Source organism: Vanellus vanellus (genome assembly GCF_965231255.1).
Source record: "Vanellus vanellus genome assembly, chromosome: 1".
Lineage (NCBI taxonomy): Eukaryota > Metazoa > Chordata > Aves > Charadriiformes > Charadriidae > Vanellus > Vanellus vanellus.
Genome location: NC_138905.1, coordinates 154,722,505 through 154,742,580, shown reverse-complemented (window position 1 = coordinate 154,742,580; position 20,076 = coordinate 154,722,505). Strand labels below are relative to the sequence as shown.

Genomic DNA, 20,076 nt, shown 5'->3' with positions numbered 1-20,076 from the left:
TTCAAGAAAAACTTGTTGTCGTGTTACTACTTTCCTCCTTGCTCAAGTCTCCCAAATGCCCTAGCAGTTCAGATTTGTAAGTAATAAGCATTTCAGGCTTATCATGGTTTCTAAATACAGGCACATGATGACTCCTGTGTTCCACCTTCAGCTTAACAGGACACTGCATGCTTAATTCCTAGGTAAATACAACTGACCTCTAACGTTCAAAGATGAATGCTTTCATCATGGCTGCTAGTTAACAGTAAAACATGTCAGAATCACCTATTTCAAAACTCATAATTATTCAGCCTACCAGCCAAATGTTCCTCTCTCTTTGTGGTAGACATGATGTCATACTTCAGAGGTGTGCACTGCTACGGCTTCACACATGATCACAGAGGAACTCTCTAAGGATGAGCGAGAACTCTGCCAGCTCATGGCCCTGCAGCTGAGTGCTACCAGAGGAGGAAGACAGCAAACAGCCCAGAACTGATTGATCTGCTGAAACTTCCTGGGTTGATGGTATTACAAAAAAGCTTGGTTATCAAAAACTACTCTGCAAACATGAGATCATACATGTTATGCATAACCTTGCATGGAGCTTTCCACACCAAAGGCACATGCCTGTGGTGCTCAAGTCTCCTCTGTGAAAGGACATGCTTTTCATCATGACGGTCTCCTTCACAGGCTGCAAATTCAGCTCAACATTACTATTATTCAGGCCTACCAAGTCTCTTTTATCTGCACAGCTTCATGTGGCATGCTTCACCTGAAACAAAGTTCCACTCCCCTTTGGAGAAGCGGGTCTTAAAAGACCCAACTGCCTAGCCAGTTCTGCATTCAGAGGTTGCCTGGCAATACCCAGTCAGGGTATTAAAATAATTCAGCCATAAGAACAAAATAAGTGCCTGCTTAGCTGCAACTAAAAGCAAGCAGCACAAACAGAAATACTGTAAAGGTAGTACAGCATTCTGCATTTCTCAACTGGCTCTTCCCTTCAAACCTGGGAAGTTTGTACAATGGGACTTTAAAGAATGTTGTAACATGAATCACTCGAAAGAGGAGGATATACAAGTGTTTGATACATAACTATGTTATTGTTCAGTTCAAATATCCTTTTCTTACTATGCCCAGTCTCTTATGCAACAGTACCTGCAAGTCTATAGCTGATACAACCAAGAACTACAGAAAGCTCAAAGCAGAAATGTGTTAGATTATCTATTATCTCAACACACAGACATTTGCCTTAACTGGCAGTCGCTAAGCTACCCACCAAAGTGGTATCTTGCGTTGCAGCTTGTGTCATTGCAGATAATGCAAGTTAGTTCAGTGTAGTCTGCCACTTTTGTGACTATTTCATAATTAAAAACTCTGTTCTTATTATTAATTATTGAGAAACAACCAGGCAGTACACATGGGTAAAAAATTTTTTTAAAAAACAAAAGGCTAAAAAGTACCAGGCTGAAAGAAGGTTTGTAGACTGATCCTTGAAGAATGTTTGTAGGCTACACCTAATGTAAGGTTTTAATTAACAACATTGGAGAAAAAGAAAAAGCTTCTATTTGTTAACAACCCTAAAGTGAGAAATACTGTCCCATGTCAATACACAAGGCACAACGGAGTAAAAGAGTGAAGATATTTAAAATAGCAAGGACTAGAATGTGCAAATAAAGGTCAGCAAAAAGGTGTTATGAATTCCTACAAGCTGCAGAAAAAACATCTGTTGACAATGAGAGAGGCAAAATAGCACATGCATTATTACTGAGATCACAAATCAAAACCTGAGTGCCACAAGGAGAAAAGGGCAAGTGAGATCCTACAGTTTTCTCTCTCAAATAAAACATTTTCAGCTGTGAAAAGAGAGAAATAATGCCACTGCACAAGGCACTAGCAAATTTCCCACTGGAAAAAAAAAAAAGAGTGCCATTGTGATCAAGTTAAAAAAAAAAAAAAATCAGTTAGAACTGGAACAAGCACACAAAATAATTATTATTAGGCTAAAATGGGAAAAGAGAAAAGCTTCATGCAATAGAAGACTGACTGAAGCAGCTTAGTAATTCAAAAGAACTGTGAAATGAATTGCCTGTAAGGTACAAATATGTGAAAGGTGCACAGGAGAGACTTTTTTTACCCCCGAAAGTCAGCATTGGCACAAGAATAAAAGGATATAAAACTGTCCATGAACAGGTTAGTGCAGAAATCACAAGACTTCTCTTAACCATGGGAGGAGTCATTCTACAACTGGTTTTCAGTAAGAGTAAATAACTCCAGTATAATAGTCTAGTAGACTAATTAGAGTATCATAGAATCATAGGGTTGGAAGGGACCTCTGGAGATCATCTAGTCCAACCCCCCTGCCAGAGCAGGGCCACCTTAGAGCAGGTTGCACAGGAACGTGTCCAGGCGGGTTTTGAATGTCTCCAGAGATGGAGACTTTACCACCTCCCTGGGCAGCCTGTTCCAGTGCTCTACCACCCTCAAGGTAAAGAAGTTCCTCCTCATGTTTAGGTGGAACTTCCTATACTCAAGTTTGTGCCCGTTACCTCTTGTCCTGTCACTGGGCACCACCGAAAAGAGCCTGGCCCCATCCTCCTGGCACCCACCCTTTAAGTATTTATAAGCATGGATCAGGTCCCCCCTCAACTGTCTTTTTTCCAGACTAAAGAGACCCAATTCCCTCAGTCTTTCTTCATAAGAGAGGTGTTCCAGTCCCCCAATCATCTTGGTAGCCCTATGCTGCACCCTCTCCAGCAGTTCCCTGTCCTTCTTGAGCTGGGGAGCCCAGAACTGGACACAGTACTCCAGGTGCGGCCTCACCAAGGCAGAGTAGAGGGGGAGGATGACCTCCCTTGACCTGCTGGCCACACTCTTCTTGATGCACCCCAGGATGCCATTGGCCTTCTTGGCCACAAGGGCACATTGCGGCTCATGGTCATCCTGTTGTCCACCAGGACTCCCAGGTCTCTTTCTACAGAGCTGCTCTCCAGCAGGTCAGCCCCCAACCTGTACTGCTGCATGGGGTTATTCCTCCCCAGGTGCAGCACCCTACACTTCCCCTTATTGAATTTCATAAGATTCCTCTCCGCCCAACTCTCCAGCCTGTCCAGGTCTCTCTGTATGGCGGCACAGCCTTCTGGTGTGTCAGCCACCCCTCCCAGCTTTGTGTCATCAGCAAACTTGCTGAGGGTGCACTCTATCCCCTCATCCAAGTCATTGATGAATATATTGAACAGGACTGGACCCAGTACTGACCCCTGGGGAACACCACTACTCACTGACCTCCAACTAGACTCTGCGCCCCTAACCACAACCCTCTGAGCTCTGTCTTGCAACCAGTTTTCTATCCACCTTACTGTCCACTCATCTAACCCACTCTTCCTAAGCTTCCCTATGAGGATGCTGTGGGAGACCGTGTCGAACACCTTGCTGAAGTCAAGGTAGACCACATCTACCGCTCCTCCCTCATCTATCCATCCAGTCACACCATCATAGAAGGCTATCAGATTAGTCAGGCATGATTTCCCCTTGGTGAATCCATGCTGAGTACTTCTGATAGCCTTCTCTTCCTCCACGTGCCTTGAGATGACGCCTAGGACAAGCTGTTCCATCATCTTTCCAGGGATGGAGGTGAGGCTGACCGGCCTGTAGTTCCCCGGGTCCTCCTTCTTGCCCTTTTTGAAGGCTGGAGTGACATTGGCTTTCCTCCAGTCCTCAGGCACCTCGCCTGTTCTCCAGGACCTTTCAAAGATGGTGGAGAGTGGCCCAGCAACGACCTCTGCCAGCTCCCTCAGCACTCTCGGGTGCATCCCATCAGGGCCCATGGACTTGTGAATATCTAATTGACCTAACTGGTCCCTCACTTGATCCTCCCCAACCTTTGATAAACACCACTGCTTTCAGACTGAGAACCACTGGAGGGAAAAAAAAAAAAAAAATTGTTCTGCTATATATAAGCAGAACCTTCATGCTAAAGTGAGTTCAAATTGTCAAATTTTTCTTCTCTAACTCACCATTTAATCATAAATATATAAAGCATGATAAATATGCTCCTTAAATTACATATCAAATTACCAGAGTTAAAACTTCCTACCTACCTGATGCTTTCTAAAGCAACCTCCCCAATATTTCCACAACTGAACAAAAAAATTTCTCAACAAGAACCAGAGCTATGGACAGAACAGAAACACTAGAGCTATGCTGAATAGAAATTGCAGACACACCCACTCGGAGCTCAAATCGAATCCATACTGCTTCTTGTGGGCAATACTGTCTCCTCCAGCCATCTGTTTTGAATGAACCTGGGAATAAAAGATCTTGGTAACACCCAAAACTTCAGTTAAACAAATAATTCTCTTCCCCCTTGCTGTGTTTAAATGAGATATGCTCCTAATCCCTCCAGAACCCTGGTTGAGCAGCTGACAGACAACAGGCAGTAGACTACACGCTTGCCTTCAGCAGAAGCAGAATCTTTCTGGCCTCACCCAGCTGCACCCAGCAGTGCTACGTTCAGCCAGATGAACAGCATGCACATAACTCCACATACCAACAAACCAAACAGTAATATTTGCTGGCTCTCTCTTCCAGCTGTGCTAACTCCATTTGGGTGTAACAGAGCAATTCAGCCAGAAAACGTCTAGTGATGGGGTCCCATTCCCAAGCTGTACCCTCCTGTCAGTGGGTGGGGCAGTCACACCTTCATCATATCCTGTCATACATATGTCCACTACCCAGAACTAAAAAGCAATGGAAGTGGGGAGGTGAGCCATAGCTTCGGGAGCCCTTCTCTGTCACTTCCCCAGAAAGCTGCCACTAATGCTCCCATCTGTCACATTTGACATTTTTCCATCAATGACATTGATCTGTGGCTGGCTCAGTTCATCTGCTGACCAAAAAAATGCTCTCAGCATCAAGGTACTGGAGCAGCTATTTAATGTAATTAAATGCCTGTGGGCAAGGGGAATGAAGTATTCACAGGGACACTGCAGAGGGCAGAGAAGGGATTTCTAAATTGTCCTAAATCACCACCAACTTAACTGGCAGTGACAGGACACACTCAAAAATGAGGACATGACCTGGAGGCATATCTGTTGTGATGAAAGGGGAAAACATGTAGGTTATAATGCAAACAGATCAAGAAAAGGGCATCAGCAACAAAACAAAAGGAAAAATATTGTCTAATCAAGCTGTTGGCATCTAACAAAAAATGATTGCTACTTTTCCCTTTGAAGATCTGGAGAATATACAATGTTTCTCTGCTTCCCCAACAAATAATTATAGGGCTTTAAACCGAAATGTGCTGGATCTTGCACTGTTAACAGAAGGGCAGTACTTAACTTACCCGAGTAGGTTTCTTTATGGATACAGTGCTTGTCTGATTCTCTCTCTTACATATACACATGATATTTCACTGAAATTATGTCATTATTATTTGGGGAAAAAAACATCAGCAAGTTTTCTGACTATAAAGCCTGCATGACTTCTGACTATAAAGCACAACTCAATATTTTTACTACATAAAAGATTCATACTACTTAACTTGGGCTCTCGTTGAAGCACCCAAGCTGGAAGGGACACCTCAAGCTCTCTTACAACTGAATGCGGAGGGGAAAGGGGCTCACTCAGATCAGCCTTTCTGATCAGATATCCCCTTCCCCACTGACGAGCAAAGAAACGTAAGCACACATTTCTAGCTTCAGCATCTCAGATGGATGCCCGTAGTGGATGCGCGCTGAACACAGGCTAAAGTCTGTAACAAGACTCTTGTTACAGGGTAGTAAAAATATATCTGTAAATATAACTTAAGTAAACGTACATCTTTATACACAGTAACTGGCCTTTCACATTAGGAGTTTCTTCTCATCACCAATGCTACTGGTGTAAGATAAATTCAATAACTAAGAGGGGAAAATGAGAGCAACTTTGGTCATTTAGGTATCAAAGTGTAGAAGGACATCCAAGAAGAACTAAAGGTTTTATGACAAACTAAAGTTCCATGCCAAAAACAATGAATAAAAAATTCTGAAGCTATTTCCTTGCCCTAAATAAAAACATATAAGACTATCAAAGAGATTAACAGCAAAAGTTGCCACACATCACTTTGCAATGAAACTTGCCTTGTACTGTGGGTCTTACCCCTCAACACGGTGATGTCAATGGAAAGACATCCACCCATGTCAGCCAGCGGCAGGTCACGTGGCAGACAGCAGCCCTCAAGTCTCCTACCTGTTTGCACAGCTTATAGCTCTCAAGGCTGAACAAAAGCAACAGACAGTTGATTTCTTTAGACTATTTTTATAGCTTGAAAGTAAACTTCAAGGCTGCAAAACCTCAAATATTTGCAGATTGATTCAACAAGTCACGGGGCTCCCTGGTCTTTCAACCTGCAAAGTCCAACCACTCTGCTCATATGCAAGGAAAACCTGAGTTCCTACATGCTGTATTCAGCATAAAAGGTAATTTCTTACAGTTGTTCAAAAGCATTAAAAGACTCTCTGAGCCTTTTTCCTTCTTTCTCAAAGTCTTTGTTCAATAAGGAACCAAAAATTATATATTTTTCTGTTCTTGTTTAAGATTAAACAAACAAATAAAAAAACGAAACAGAAATAAAAGTATCAACTTTGACATCCTTGACCAGCACTTAGTTGACACTGTAATATTCAATTCAGCCTCCAACCATTCGTGATAAAGATCTGTTCAAAAGCAAAACTGGGCCAACAGGGAATTTCAAAACCTCCTTATAGAAAAATTAGTCTTCCATTTTGAGTATGGATTTACGTTAAGGGTGTAGCTGTAGTGAGTCCTGTGCAATGCTAATGGAAATTCACAATGAAACCATTTTTCCTCTATAATTAAATCCCAAGAAAGAACATTCCCAAATGTATTTCATAGGAGTACAAAACATACTTGTGCCCAATATCTGCTTCTGGTTTTAAACTACTTCACACATGTGGTGGGATTCAGTTTATATAGGAGGCTACATTAATTGTGTAAACACATCCTGCAATCCCAAAGATCCAGGCAAGGGAACCTAGACAGCCACTGAAATGACCAGATGTAGATATTGTCTCTAACTTAGGGTGTACTGAATTTCCTTCTACATTCTTTTGACCAGCCTGGCTAGATCACCATTAATTATAACAGAGCTTTGACAAGAAATCCCCATACAGATACAGACAGGGATTTTGGCATTTGTTTGCTTTGTTGCAAAATCAAGATGCATAAAGTGCCCAAGGTATCCCTGCACAGAAGCAGGGGACAGCAGAAATGACTGTTCCTAGCAGAAACTATCACCACCTTGCCAAATACCTCTGAAGAAAGCTCATGCTGCCTCTTGCCAAGGCACTGGGAATTCCTACTTTAAGCTCAATGCTCAAACTGTGCCCATCTCCCTTCTTCACCCTGCTCTGCAATCACTGCTTCATCTGTGTCCTGTAACCAGTACTGCCAAATCCCAGACACCTTCGCTAAGTCCTGTTCCCCGGCATCATACTGATATAGACCTTAGAAAATCTTCAGTCCATGCAAGTCCATTTTAACATCTAAAACCTCTAAAAATGGAGAAGAAAGCAAAGATAAAATAAAAGCGAAGCTTCAACTATGTGTGTTTTTAGCATACCAGGCAATATTCTTCCAATAAGAGCATCTAGCAACCAAAAGGACTCCTCTTCATTCTTTGTAATAAGAATCAGATATCCAGCTATGAAGTTCATGCCCTGAAACAGAAAAAAGGGTTTTAAGATGCATACACTTATCATAAGAGTTTACTTCTTTTGACTAAGGGCTAAATCACTACAGTTCTACAAAGTGGACATATTAAGTAAAATCTAGTAATAAAGGCCACAAGTTGAATAAGATGTTAAACCTGCATTACGACAGCTAACAAGAATTATTAACAAAGATCAAGGAGAGGAAAATTAGAAGATAAATATTAGTAATCTATAATTTACCTTCAATTTTTCCTTTTTTCTTTTTTAATCCCAAAGCCCTGTCCCAACATAACTGAAGACTGCTTTGACCAGAACCAAAACACAGTTGTCTTAGATGTGCAGTACAACCACAACACAAGGCAGAATGCCTGACCCAAACACACTTTAGTAAAAAGTTCCAGCTCCAGCAGCTTTTACAAGCTGTTGCTATATAACTCAAATGACTGCATACACGTCATTTGCTTCCATAATACTTCTAGTACTCCACATGCTAGTCAACGACTGGCTGCTATTGCTCCTGCCTTTCAACATGCAAACAGAAGGTAAACACCCATGGGTGGGGGGATTGGAAGAGCTACTAGAAAATTTGTGAAAAGTAGTCAAGTCATGACTGGTCAAATTCCAACTGCGCGCTTTTCATGACCATTACTGACACTCTCTGACTAGACAAGTGACATATAGAACACAGGTCACAAACTGCTATTCCCTGTAAACACATTGCCTCTGCCTCAGGCATGTTTTTCTTGTATCTAGCATAACTGCTAAGTTATGGCAATATTACCCGTTTACATGCACAGTAGTCCACTATCTTAACCATTTTCAAGTATGTCTTTTCCGTCATAAACAGCTGACAACTGTAATAACATAGACAGCACATCAGTATGACAATACACAAGAGCTACCTCTGAGGTGAAAGCCCCCTCAACGTCTTCCTAAGCTAACAGAAAATTATCTTTAAATATTTACAGGCCATGAAGGCTGGTGTTGGTTACATTGCTTCTTAGGTTTCATCCCTTTCTTTGGCCTTTTCCCTGCTTGCTCTGCCTCTGAGCTGGACTTCTCCAGCACGTCTATCGCCACAGGCAGCACCACTATCTCTGAGTATCCTGCAATGCTGCCAGTTATGGCCGCAAGCCAGAGGACAGCTACCGAAAACAACACCCCTCACAGCCTCTGGAAGCCACAACTTCCTCTCTGAACTGAGATCTCATTTCTTGCATTCAACAGATTTGACTCACCTGTCCCATCTCAGAAGGCCTTGCAACACTCCCAGAACATGGAAATATTAAGACATTTCATCTTCTCCAATGTTTCATTTTCAAGCTTTGAGTCACTACAGCAGCTGTTATACAAACGGCTTGGATAGACCTTGCATGGCCTTACACGGTGCTTGGCCTTCTAGTTAGGAAGGCAACTATTTGTTTCCACGCTGACAGTTAGCTTAGTAACTGCATCTGTGGTGACAAGAGACCGTTTGGCATTTAACATGGCACGCACAAAAAGCTACTCTGGAGCATATGCTCACAGGACACTGAATTTCCCTGGTCATACCAGGCAACGCTGTACCACTGTTGCATGACAATGCAAAGCCTAATACTCTCCCAGATGGGAGACTTAAATGCCAGTAAATACCACAAATGCACCAGCATTATGGAAACATCCCTTGCAGAGCCTTCAGTCAGTAAAACCTCTGCAAAGCACTTTAAATCCATTATTCACTCTGAATTTTCTAGTGGTTACAAGGTCTCTCCTATCATACAGTAGGTATCACTATATCTATCTTTACGAAGTCTGCTGTTTCCCTAGCAGAAAAGGTGATTTCCTGAAACTTTGCTTAATTTATGACATGCCTTGGAAAGCAGATGCTGCCCTTTGGTTTATGTTCTAATTATTTAGACAGAATAGACAATATTCATTCTGTGCAGAGACCAAAGGTGAAAAGGAATCACATAAGGCTATTTAAGTCTTCTTTTATCTCTAGTGTTCCTAATGCCAAGTTAAAATGAAAAAGAGGAGCCCACTGATTAAACAGTTAATGTACCAAAATGTTTTAGTAACAATAAGACATATATTTTGGGCAGAAGCTAGCACGGTTTAGAAGTTGTACATGCTTGTGGGTATAAATACCTCTATATAGGAGCCTGACACTTGCAAAAGAGAATCATAGAATCACAGGGTTGGAAGGGACCTCTGGAGATCATCTAGTCCAACCCCCCTGCCAGAGCAGGGCCACCTTAGAGCAGGTTGCACAGGAACGTGTCCAGGCGGGTTTTGAATGTCTCCAGAGATGGAGACTTTACCACCTCCCTGGGCAGCCTGTTCCAGTGCTCTGCCACCCTCAAGGTAAAGAAGTTCCTCCTCATGTTTAGGTGGAACTTCCTATACTCAAGTTTGTGCCCGTTACCTCTTGTCCTGTCACTGGGCACCACCGAAAAGAGCCTGGCCCCATCCTCCTGGCACCCACCCTTTAAGTATTTATAAGCATGGATCAGGTCCCCCCTCAACCATCTTTTTTCCAAACTAAAGAGACCCAATTCCCTCAGTCTTTCTTCATAAGAGAGGTGTTCCAGTCCCCCAATCATCTTGGTAGCCCTATGCTGCACCCTCTCCAGCAGTTCCCTGTCCTTCTTGAGCTGGGGAGCCCAGAACTGGACACAGTACTCCAGGTGCGGCCTCACCAAGGCAGAGTAGAGGGGGAGGATGACCTCCCTTGACCTGCTGGCCACACTCTTCTTGATGCACCCCAGGATGCCATTGGCCTTCTTGGCCACAAGGGCACATTGCTGGCTCATGGTCATCCTGTTGTCCACCAGGACTCCCAGGTCTCTTTCTACAGAGCTGCTCTCCAGCAGGTCAGCCCCCAACCTGTACTGCTGCATGGGGTTATTCCTCCCCAGGTGCAGCACCCTACACTTCCCCTTATTGAATTTCATAAGATTCCTCTCCGCCCAACTCTCCAGCCTGTCCAGGTCTCTCTGTATGGCGGCACAGCCTTCTGGTGTGTCAGCCACCCCTCCCAGCTTTGTGTCATCAGCAAACTTGCTGAGGGTGCACTCTATCCCCTCATCCAAGTCATTGATGAATATATTGAACAGGACTGGACCCAGTACTGACCCCTGGGGAACACCACTACTCACTGACCTCCAACTAGACTCTGCGCCCCTAACCACAACCCTCTGAGCTCTGTCTTGCAACCAGTTTTCTATCCACCTTACTGTCCACTCATCTAACCCACTCTTCCTAAGCTTCCCTATGAGGATGCTGTGGGAGACCGTGTCGAACACCTTGCTGAAGTCAAGGTAGACCACATCTACCGCTCCTCCCTCATCTATCCATCCAGTCACACCATCATAGAAGGCTATCAGATTAGTCAGGCATGATTTCCCCTTGGTGAATCCATGCTGAGTACTTCTGATAGCCTTCTCTTCCTCCACGTGCCTTGAGATGACGCCTAGGACAAGCTGTTCCATCATCTTTCCAGGGATGGAGGTGAGGCTGACCGGCCTGTAGTTCCCCGGGTCCTCCTTCTTGCCCTTTTTGAAGGCTGGAGTGACATTGGCTTTCCTCCAGTCCTCAGGCACCTCGCCTGTTCTCCAGGACCTTTCAAAGATGGTGGAGAGTGGCCCAGCAACGACCTCTGCCAGCTCCCTCAGCACTCTCGGGTGCATCCCATCAGGGCCCATGGACTTGTGAATATCTAATTGACCTAACTGGTCCCTCACTTGATCCTCCTCAACCCAGGGGAAGTCTTCCTCTTTCCCTGTTACTTTCTCCAAGGCCTGGGACTCCTGAGGGCTCAGCCGGGTAGTAAAGACCAACTCAAAGAAGGCATTCAATAACTCCGCCTTCTCCACATCCTCTGTCACCATGGCTCCTGTCTCATTCAACAGTGGGCCTACAGCTTCTCTGGTCATCCTTTTGCCTCCAATATACCTGAAGAAGCCCCTCCTGTTGAGCTTGACATCCCTTGCCAGGTTTAGTTCCAAGGCGGCCTTGGCTTTCCTTGTTTCATCCCTGCACACTCTGGCAGCATTCTTGTAATCTTCCCAAGGGGTTAGGCCATTCTTCCACTGAGTGTAAACTTCCTTCTTCCACTTGAGCTTGTTCAGAAGCTCCCTGCTCAACCAGGCAGGCCTCCTGAGTCCCTTGGCTGATTTCTTGCTCTTCGGGATGCATTGATCCTGAGCTTGGAGGAAGTGGTCTTTGAATACCAACCAGCTTTCTTGAGGCCCTTTGCCTTCCAGAGCTCTAGTCCACGGGATCTCCCCAAGCGGTTTCTTGAAGAGATCAAAGTTAGCCCTCCTGAAATCCAAGGTTGTGATTTTGCTTCTTGTTGTTTTGTGTGTAGTGCCCATGATCCTGAACTCTATCTTTTCATGATCGCTACAGCCTAGGGTGCCCCCAACCTTAATGTCCTCCACCAGTCCCTCTGTGTTGGTTAATACTAGGTCCAGGAGTGCTCCTCTCCTTGTTGGCTCTTGCACCACCTGTGTTAAAAAGTTATCATCAATACACTGGAGGAGCCTCCTGGACTGTGTGTGACAGGCCATGTGGTCTACCCAGCAGATATCTGGGTGATTGAAGTCCCCCATAAGAACCAAGGCCTGAGACTGGGAGGCTATCTTTAGCTGTCTGTAGAAAGCCTCGTCAGCTACCTCATCCTGATCAGGTGGTCTGTAATAAACTCCCACAACAGTGTCCCTCATATTTACCTTGCCCTTGACCCTTACCCATAAGCTTTCAACCCTCTCTACATCCACTCCCAGTGAGAGCTCGATGCATTCCATTTGCTCTCTCACATAGAGCGCAACTCCACCACCACGTCTTTGGCCTGTCTTTCCTGAAAAGGACATAGCCATCCATGACAGTATTCCAGTCATGAGAGCTGTCCCACCACATCTCAGTAATTGCAATGAGATCATGGCCTTGCGATCGTGCACAGATCTCCAGCTCCTCCTGCTTATTCCCCGTGCTGCGTGCATTGGTGTATAAGCATTTCAGAGCGGGAGTCATGTGTGTGGTTTGGACCCTTGATATGACCCTTCACAATTCTACCCCTTCTGTTACTCTCAAAATATTAAACATTCTTTTTTTAATAAATACATAATACTGAACATAATAAAGTTAATTCATCTTTTACTCCCATTTTTCAAATATTTTCTGTACTATAAAACAGGTTGGGATGCACAAAAAGAATCTGTTTTAGTGACATCAGTCTAGGTTTAAGTCCCTCTAAGTCTAGATTTCAAAAAAATATAATTCATATTCTTTTAACTTTGAAACAGTTGTATTTACTGGACTAACCTCCTCAACTAACAAGAAGTACAGATTAGCACATGTATCCTTGGTGAGGAAAGGGAGGAGAGACTTAATAAGTGAACTGCAAACACATTTTGCACATGACAGTTCCTGTTTCTTTATGATCCTTAATGATGGACTCTTTGTTCTTGACTGTCATGAATCAACTTTTATCTTATTTGTGTCCCACAGGAAACCTTACAGTACTTGGCAGTGACACAGGAGCTTTTTTGAGCTGCCATTTACCCAGCATCAGGTTGAATTTCAAACAATTTTTCTTCCTACTTGTCTGTCTATACTGGGAGAGGGCACCAAACAAATGCTACTACCCCCTCAACTATGTTATGTCGCATGAACACTGGTCTTTCTGTATTTTGAAAAACGTGACAGTGAAAAGAAATTGAGATCCCACATGCCTAGTACATACTGAGGACTGTTTTGGGAAAGATGGCAAGAGGAGGAGGGAAAGGCAAGCTTGCTTTCTCTTCCTCTCCAAAGCAACTAATCTTGATACAACCATGTGTGATAAAACATTTATTTTGCAGCTAACAAATGGAATCAAACATGGTTGAGTAATCTACAAAAAAAAGGCCATGGAGAAACTCACAAGAACATTTGAACTTGCCTGAAGCAATTCATTTTTTCCATCCCCAGCACCATTTTAAAAAAAGAAAGTTTGTGGATCTGCTTCTAAAAACACACATTCAAATGGACAAGAACAATTGCCATTGGTGAAATTCAGCATTGTTTAAAAACTAGTAATTACATACCTGACAATATCCTACTGCTTTATTATGATGCCCATATGCTACCAATACGTTGTAGAGTGGATGCTGCAAACAGGGATCAGCAGTTTTGCGGAATTTTACATTATCTGGAAATGTTCTGTTCATGTCTAGACAAAAGAGGAAAAAAAAGATCAAAATTAAGAGCTGTTCCCTCCTTCACTTTCCAAACAGTTTTCTGAGGTACAGATTTTCTGAAGTACAACTGAAACTTCATATGGCTTACTAAAACTAGTTTTGGTGGATGAATTTTAAGAAAGAGCTTTACCTCCATTTTGGCTAAAAGGCCATCTGCATTCAAGGATAATCTATTCCTAGAAAGATTAATCCTATTACTGTACAGAAATCAATTTCAAGCAGGACTAAAGAAATTCTCCTGCAGACTGGACTCTCTCAACCTCTGACTGCAAAGGCTTAAATGAAAGCAAACCAGACATTTAGACTGACAGAAACAACATGTACCAAATTTACCTAACGAAGTGACATGAAATGAGCTGTGCCTCTAGGAAAGCATATTCTCATAACAAATCAGACGTGCCTTCAACTGACTTAGTGAACTTCTACCAAACAGGCCCAAACAGCTAGGGGAAAAAAAAAAAAAGGTCCCGTTCCTGCAACTGGTGGCTTCCACTTAAAAATCACAGTATTTTTAAAGATTTAAGTTTCTCCATGATGTGACCATGAGAAAAGTTGTTTCTTCATTGGTGCAAGATCATCAAGAAGGAGAGTTATTTTTGATATCCAAGCAGCAGAGCACATCCCACGTGCTTCAAGCTCAATCCTAAACCAAGTAAGGACTATGCAATTACTGATAATTCAAAACATTCATTTCTTCCAGACCAAGCATGAATAGTAGGACTCATCTTTCCTTACAAAGGTCTAAAAATTAGACATGCAAGTTTGAGCTAGTCACTCAAAACTCTCCTTTAGTTGTTGGATAGAAACAAGCAGAATTAATTTTTGGCTTGCTTCACTCTATAAAGAAGGAACCCAAGGTCACTAGTCCAGACTTGGCCATCTGATTTTTAGAAGTTTAAGTTAGGGAGAAAAATCCTATTCAAAAGTAACTTTGAAGATTTTCAAAATCCAAGACTTATTAATAAAATACAAACAATTGTTTTGGTTATATTTAACAACAACAACAACAAAATGGGTTAAATTAAAAAAAAAAAATTAAAAAAAAAAAATCAGTAACAGCACTACCGTACAGTTACTTATGTCCTAAGAGTTATCATTTCTTATCAGTTTTCCCTGCACAAAGGGAGAAGTCTGTTACAGCTTTGTCACAAAGTTGAGCTGTAAGCAACCAAAGGAAGAAAGCCTCTCAAAATCAATTGTGTCATGGAAGTCACAAGCATTGAAGTTATCACACTAATCACTATTTCTTCCTTTTAAAAGTTAGCAAATCATTTACAGAAATGGGAGGGTAGGAAAATATTTTCAGTCACATGAGAGGTGAAGTGAAAGAAAAACACAAGGAAAAAGACAACTTTTAAGAGGACTTGAGCAACAGCCAGACAGTTATAGGATAAATAAATTTGTTTTGTTTCTTCTTGGTAGGGAGAGTAGCATAGTATTTGCATGATCAGAATTTGTTGTTTATTAAAGTATATGCCGGATGTTAGAGAACAGATTAATGCTGTTTCAGCTATGGCTCTTCTGATCAGCTATTTAGAATAAATGTCAGGGAGGAGTAGGAAAAGTCCATCAAATACAGAGCAGAGACTACTCAAACTGAACTCTAATTTCACAACGTGAGGAAGGCCTGCAGTTGAGAGAATCGGCTCCAATTTGCGTTCTGAGTGCAGAGCATGTTTTTTCCCCCACAAGGATTGGGAGAAGTCTTCCCTAATTTTATGAAGGATTTAAATCTTCTCTTTAGTAACAGTTTTTTAGGTTGGGGGGGGGGGGGGGGGGAGGCATAGAACAAAAACAAGATACAAAACCTAGAAGTCTTTACCCTTTATAAAAGACACAGGGCATGGTTTTACAGGACTCCTTACGTCAGACTATTATCTTGAGGACACCAAGAGCAGGGTGTCCTACATCCTCTCCTTTCTACTCCCTTTGCATGCTCTCCCTCTTCCTCCAGCTCTGAGGCTCCTCTGAATGCAAAGTGAGGGAAATCAACCCACTCCCCAAGCGCACACAAACTCATACGTTTTACCATACTACAAGACAACTGCCAGAGATGACTTAAGGCAAACAGCAGGAGCAGGTGAGAGCTGTTCATTTGACTTGAGCACTTATCCCCACTTACTACACCTGTTCCAGAGGAAATGTCTGAACACCTTCTCCTCCCCCTCCACAGAACCCACCCTCTGACCTGCTATCCATTAACCTACTTCATTCTCCACAGACGTTAGCATCCAAAAGAACATAACCTCAGACTAGTCCAGTTTGAGGAAAAAACATCACAGTTGTTTTCAAGCAGGGAAACGAATATTAGAGCTTTATATTGCTAGATAAACCTCAAAACGGTAACCATCTTGTGGTTGTGTGCAGATCTGCTGGCTATAACCAAACTAGGTAGAGGAATGTGGGACCAGGAAGAAGGCCACAAAGAAAAGACTAGCTACTCCTTTGCAGTAAATGAAGATTAAATCCCAATAGTGTGTGGAGTATTTTTTAGAGGATCTTTCAGGGCTGTGAGGTCGTAGCGGTATGTTGCTGTGAAACAAAAACAACAGCTTTCCTTTTCTGTTGATTTATCTCTGTGCAGCAACCATGAGAAGACCATTGGCTTGTTTCTGCAGTATTTCTACCTCTCATTCATTAATACAAACATAGGCAGAAAGCCACATTAACCTCAGTTTATAAAACAGACATCTATTTTGGTACCTGGAATCACAATTGTTGATGCTCTTTTGGAGCAGAGAGATTTAAATGTGCAGTCCAGAAAACTAATGCTTTTGTACCAGTCTTGTTCCTTTCATATTTAGGGTACTTCAAAAGTCAAGACACCTAACAAGTCAACTTTGCTATCCCATCCTTTCTGTTTTAACCTTCATATCCAGGTGCTGCCCACTCCCAGACACAGTACCCAGTAAACTGCACAAGTATTTTTATAACTAACATCTTCTCCACTTTCAGTCACTCGTTTGCTACTGCTACAACTAACTTCTATCTGCTTTGAATAGTTCCCAGGCAGGTAATTTTAATTTATTTTTTTTTTTTTACTTAGTAAAGAGCAGAACAAAAATTCACCTCAGCTGCCAACTACAGCATTCAAAAACTCCATTGCAAACCTCCAGAATAATGAGGTTAGGTAATCAGTTACAACTTATAAAACTAATATACTTAAAGGATATTTCAAATTCATTATAACTGAATAATTAGGACTCATTTTCAAGCTTTTCCCTCCCAACACCTGGAACTAGAAATTGGGGATTTTGTTTGGTTGGGTTTTTTTAAGTTAAGGTCAAGTTTTTTTATCAAACAAAACTAGAGAAACCAAGCCTGACACCCACTACCACCAGCACCAAGTAACGGTTTAATAGCTTGCAGCAATCAAGAAAGCAAACAGGGTTAGGATTTCCTACAAAAGAACAGTAATGCCACCGTATAAATCTGAGAAGCACCCACATAAATTCCAGTCCCCTTCATCTCCAAGAAATGGTATCGGAACCGGAGAAACTGCAGAAGAGAATGGAAACAACGAAGATCATGGGAATGAAATGACTACCCTACGTAGCATAAACCAAGGTGGTTTACAGCTCCTTAATTTGGAAGGAAATGCTCATGAGCAAAACAGCACAAATCTGCAAGCTCATGAGCAAGGTGAAGGACATAAAAAAGAAGCAACCAGGGGTTTTTTTTTGTGATTTTTTTCCCCATCCAGTGTTACTAATTACAAACATGCAGCACATGACTCAGGAACTCCCCAAACCACAGATAACTGGAGACTAGGAAAGACATTCCGAGGAAGTATCACCATACACTTTACTCCTCCAGTTCTTCCTTTAGCTGTTCTGGTAGACAGAAGAGCAGATAAGGAAGCCATTTGGATATGACCTGATACAGCTTCTCTTACAGAGAGCCAGAAGAGCCGACACTGCTGTTCCCCTTGCTCTTGCATGATTAAATGCACTAAACTCACATAAGAATTCCCAACCTTCACTAATAGTTTAACCCTATTCAGAGAAACTTATTAGTGCTTTGACAGCAAAACATTCACTGTCTCCAGTGAAGTGGCAATGGCTACTGTGTGAATTACTTTTCTGAACCCATCGTAAATTAAACTAAGATCTTACAACTACCATCCAACCCACACAGCCAGATCATTATGCCAGCAGTCACAAGGTGCACCACAGGCTTAGGGGACTGACTGATAAATATCAGACCCCAGATTTCACAGCACCTACAACTCTTCTTCATGAAATGTGGATATTAGCTACACGTGCACACAAGGGGACTTGCAGACACAGACATACTTACTCAGAAATTTCAATGGCCCAGCCTAAGAGGGGCTTACTGCAAGGAAGATATGTCAACATACACCACAGCCTTTTTGTAACCAGCACATAGCCTTTGCATTAGGAGGACAGCCACATTTTATTCTGCCAACATCACTTGCCCTACTAAACTTTACTATAATAGGGCATGAACAACAAAGCTCAGTAGGAATGCATGCCCTTCTAAATGTGTATGTAAACTAAACCATGAAGTTTTCCACCAAAATTTAGAGACCTGCATTCTTTAAGCTCTTACTTTAATGGGTAGAGCAAGAAGTCTTCTCTCTTACTTTTCTCTTCAAAAAAAAAAAAAAGTAGGTCTAAACAGCAAGTGTCATATAAAACATCAGCAATAAAGCCCATCATCAGTTAAGAATCAGCAAATTAAAGGCCAAAAACAGTGAAAGGACAGTTTAGATTTATTTAGCTGAAAGACTTTTATTGCTATTACTAATCAGATTTTTCTTTAAAGATTATACCATTTCTCTACCTGCACTTTTTAACCTGATTATATCCCATTAAAGACATTCCCATATTGAAAATAAGTTCCAAACATACGTGAAAATTGTTTGGAGCTTCTGGGCATGTAAAAGAATCAGGACACATTGGCTCTTAACATGTTTTAAATTGAATTTGAAATAAAGTCTTTGGTTGGCGTTGTCCTTATGCCCCTCCCCCTGCAAAAAAAAGAAAGCATGGTTGCTGTTCTTTTGTTTTTAAACCCCTGCATTGTCCTGGGCTATAATTTTACAGTTAGACTGCAGGAGTAAATACAGCACAACTGCCTGAAAATTTTGGAAATTGCAAACGGCAGCAAGATTCCACATCTTACTTTACTTTACTGTTAAAAACAACCGCAGTGGTGGGAAAACAACACTGGCAGAAACAAACCGAATGTCACACAACAATTCACACTAAGTCAGTCCTCAGCTAAAGCCCATTATAAAATTTGCACAGTCAATGGGAGCACAAAGTTTATTAAACACAAAGTTTCCATTCACCTTAAGTATTTCACTCCTTCCACCCCTCACATATTCACATTGTTTCTTCCTTTCTGAAGCAAAATCTATTACTCTGGAGTCTAAGGTCCTCTTTTTATTTTTTTCCTCCAATAACACCCTCGAACCCATTTTTCTTTATCCCTTCCCTCACTTGCTCCTTGTTAGTTTTCTCTTCTGAGGTTTTCCAATTGATGCAGTAGCTCTTCCAAAACTGTATTTCCTCCATAATTCATGAATAGATCTTTATCTTCTTCCATTTCTTTTCTTCCCCACAGAAATATTTTTATTTCGTGGTATAACCTGTATGAAAAGCCACCTACTGTCGTGTTATGACCCTTCATGTCATTGTCTAGTACTGGAAAAAAAATTGTTTGCAACTCCCTCCTGCAGCAATTGTACCTGAGCCAAGTACAGTTTGATCCCTCTCCAGGCTCTTACCAAGGCTGACTTTGGAAAATCATCTTAGTAGATCCCTCTGTGTTCATAGTTCACGGAATCACGGCATTTTCAGAGTTGGAAGGGACCTCTAGAGATCATCTAGTCCAACTCTCCTGCTAAAGCAGGAAGTTAGAGCTCTACTGTTTCTAGTTCTGAGCAGGATATCAGCCTGAAAATTTCTGGCTGGTCTTCATATTCATAGGAACATGAAAGTTTATGCTCCAAATGCCTTACTAAGGTGTGTGGTCCCAAAAGCCAATAGCGCTGCTGCTGTTTTGGGAGGGAGAAGCAAAGGGGAAACTCAGCATAAACCAAAAAGTGTTCAGATGGTTATGCAACTCAAATAAAAATCTATAAAGCCCCAACTTGAATTACCTGGCCTTTTCAAGAGGAAAAAGATAACTGCACCTGC

At 42.1% G+C, this 20,076-nt stretch overlaps 1 protein-coding gene across 1 annotated transcript in view; it reads right to left on the bottom strand.

Moving 5' to 3' along the window:
- The window catches only part of GRTP1 (growth hormone regulated TBC protein 1), a 42,449-nt gene that overhangs the window by 12,893 nt on the left and 9,480 nt on the right, over positions 1-20,076 (bottom strand). The window contains exons 4-5 of the mRNA XM_082490897.1: positions 13,757-13,881; positions 7,598-7,694 (exon numbers count right to left, since the gene is read on the bottom strand). Coding sequence (XP_082347023.1) covers positions 7,598-7,694; positions 13,757-13,881 — 222 coding nt within the window. The remainder of the gene's footprint in view (positions 1-7,597; positions 7,695-13,756; positions 13,882-20,076) is intronic.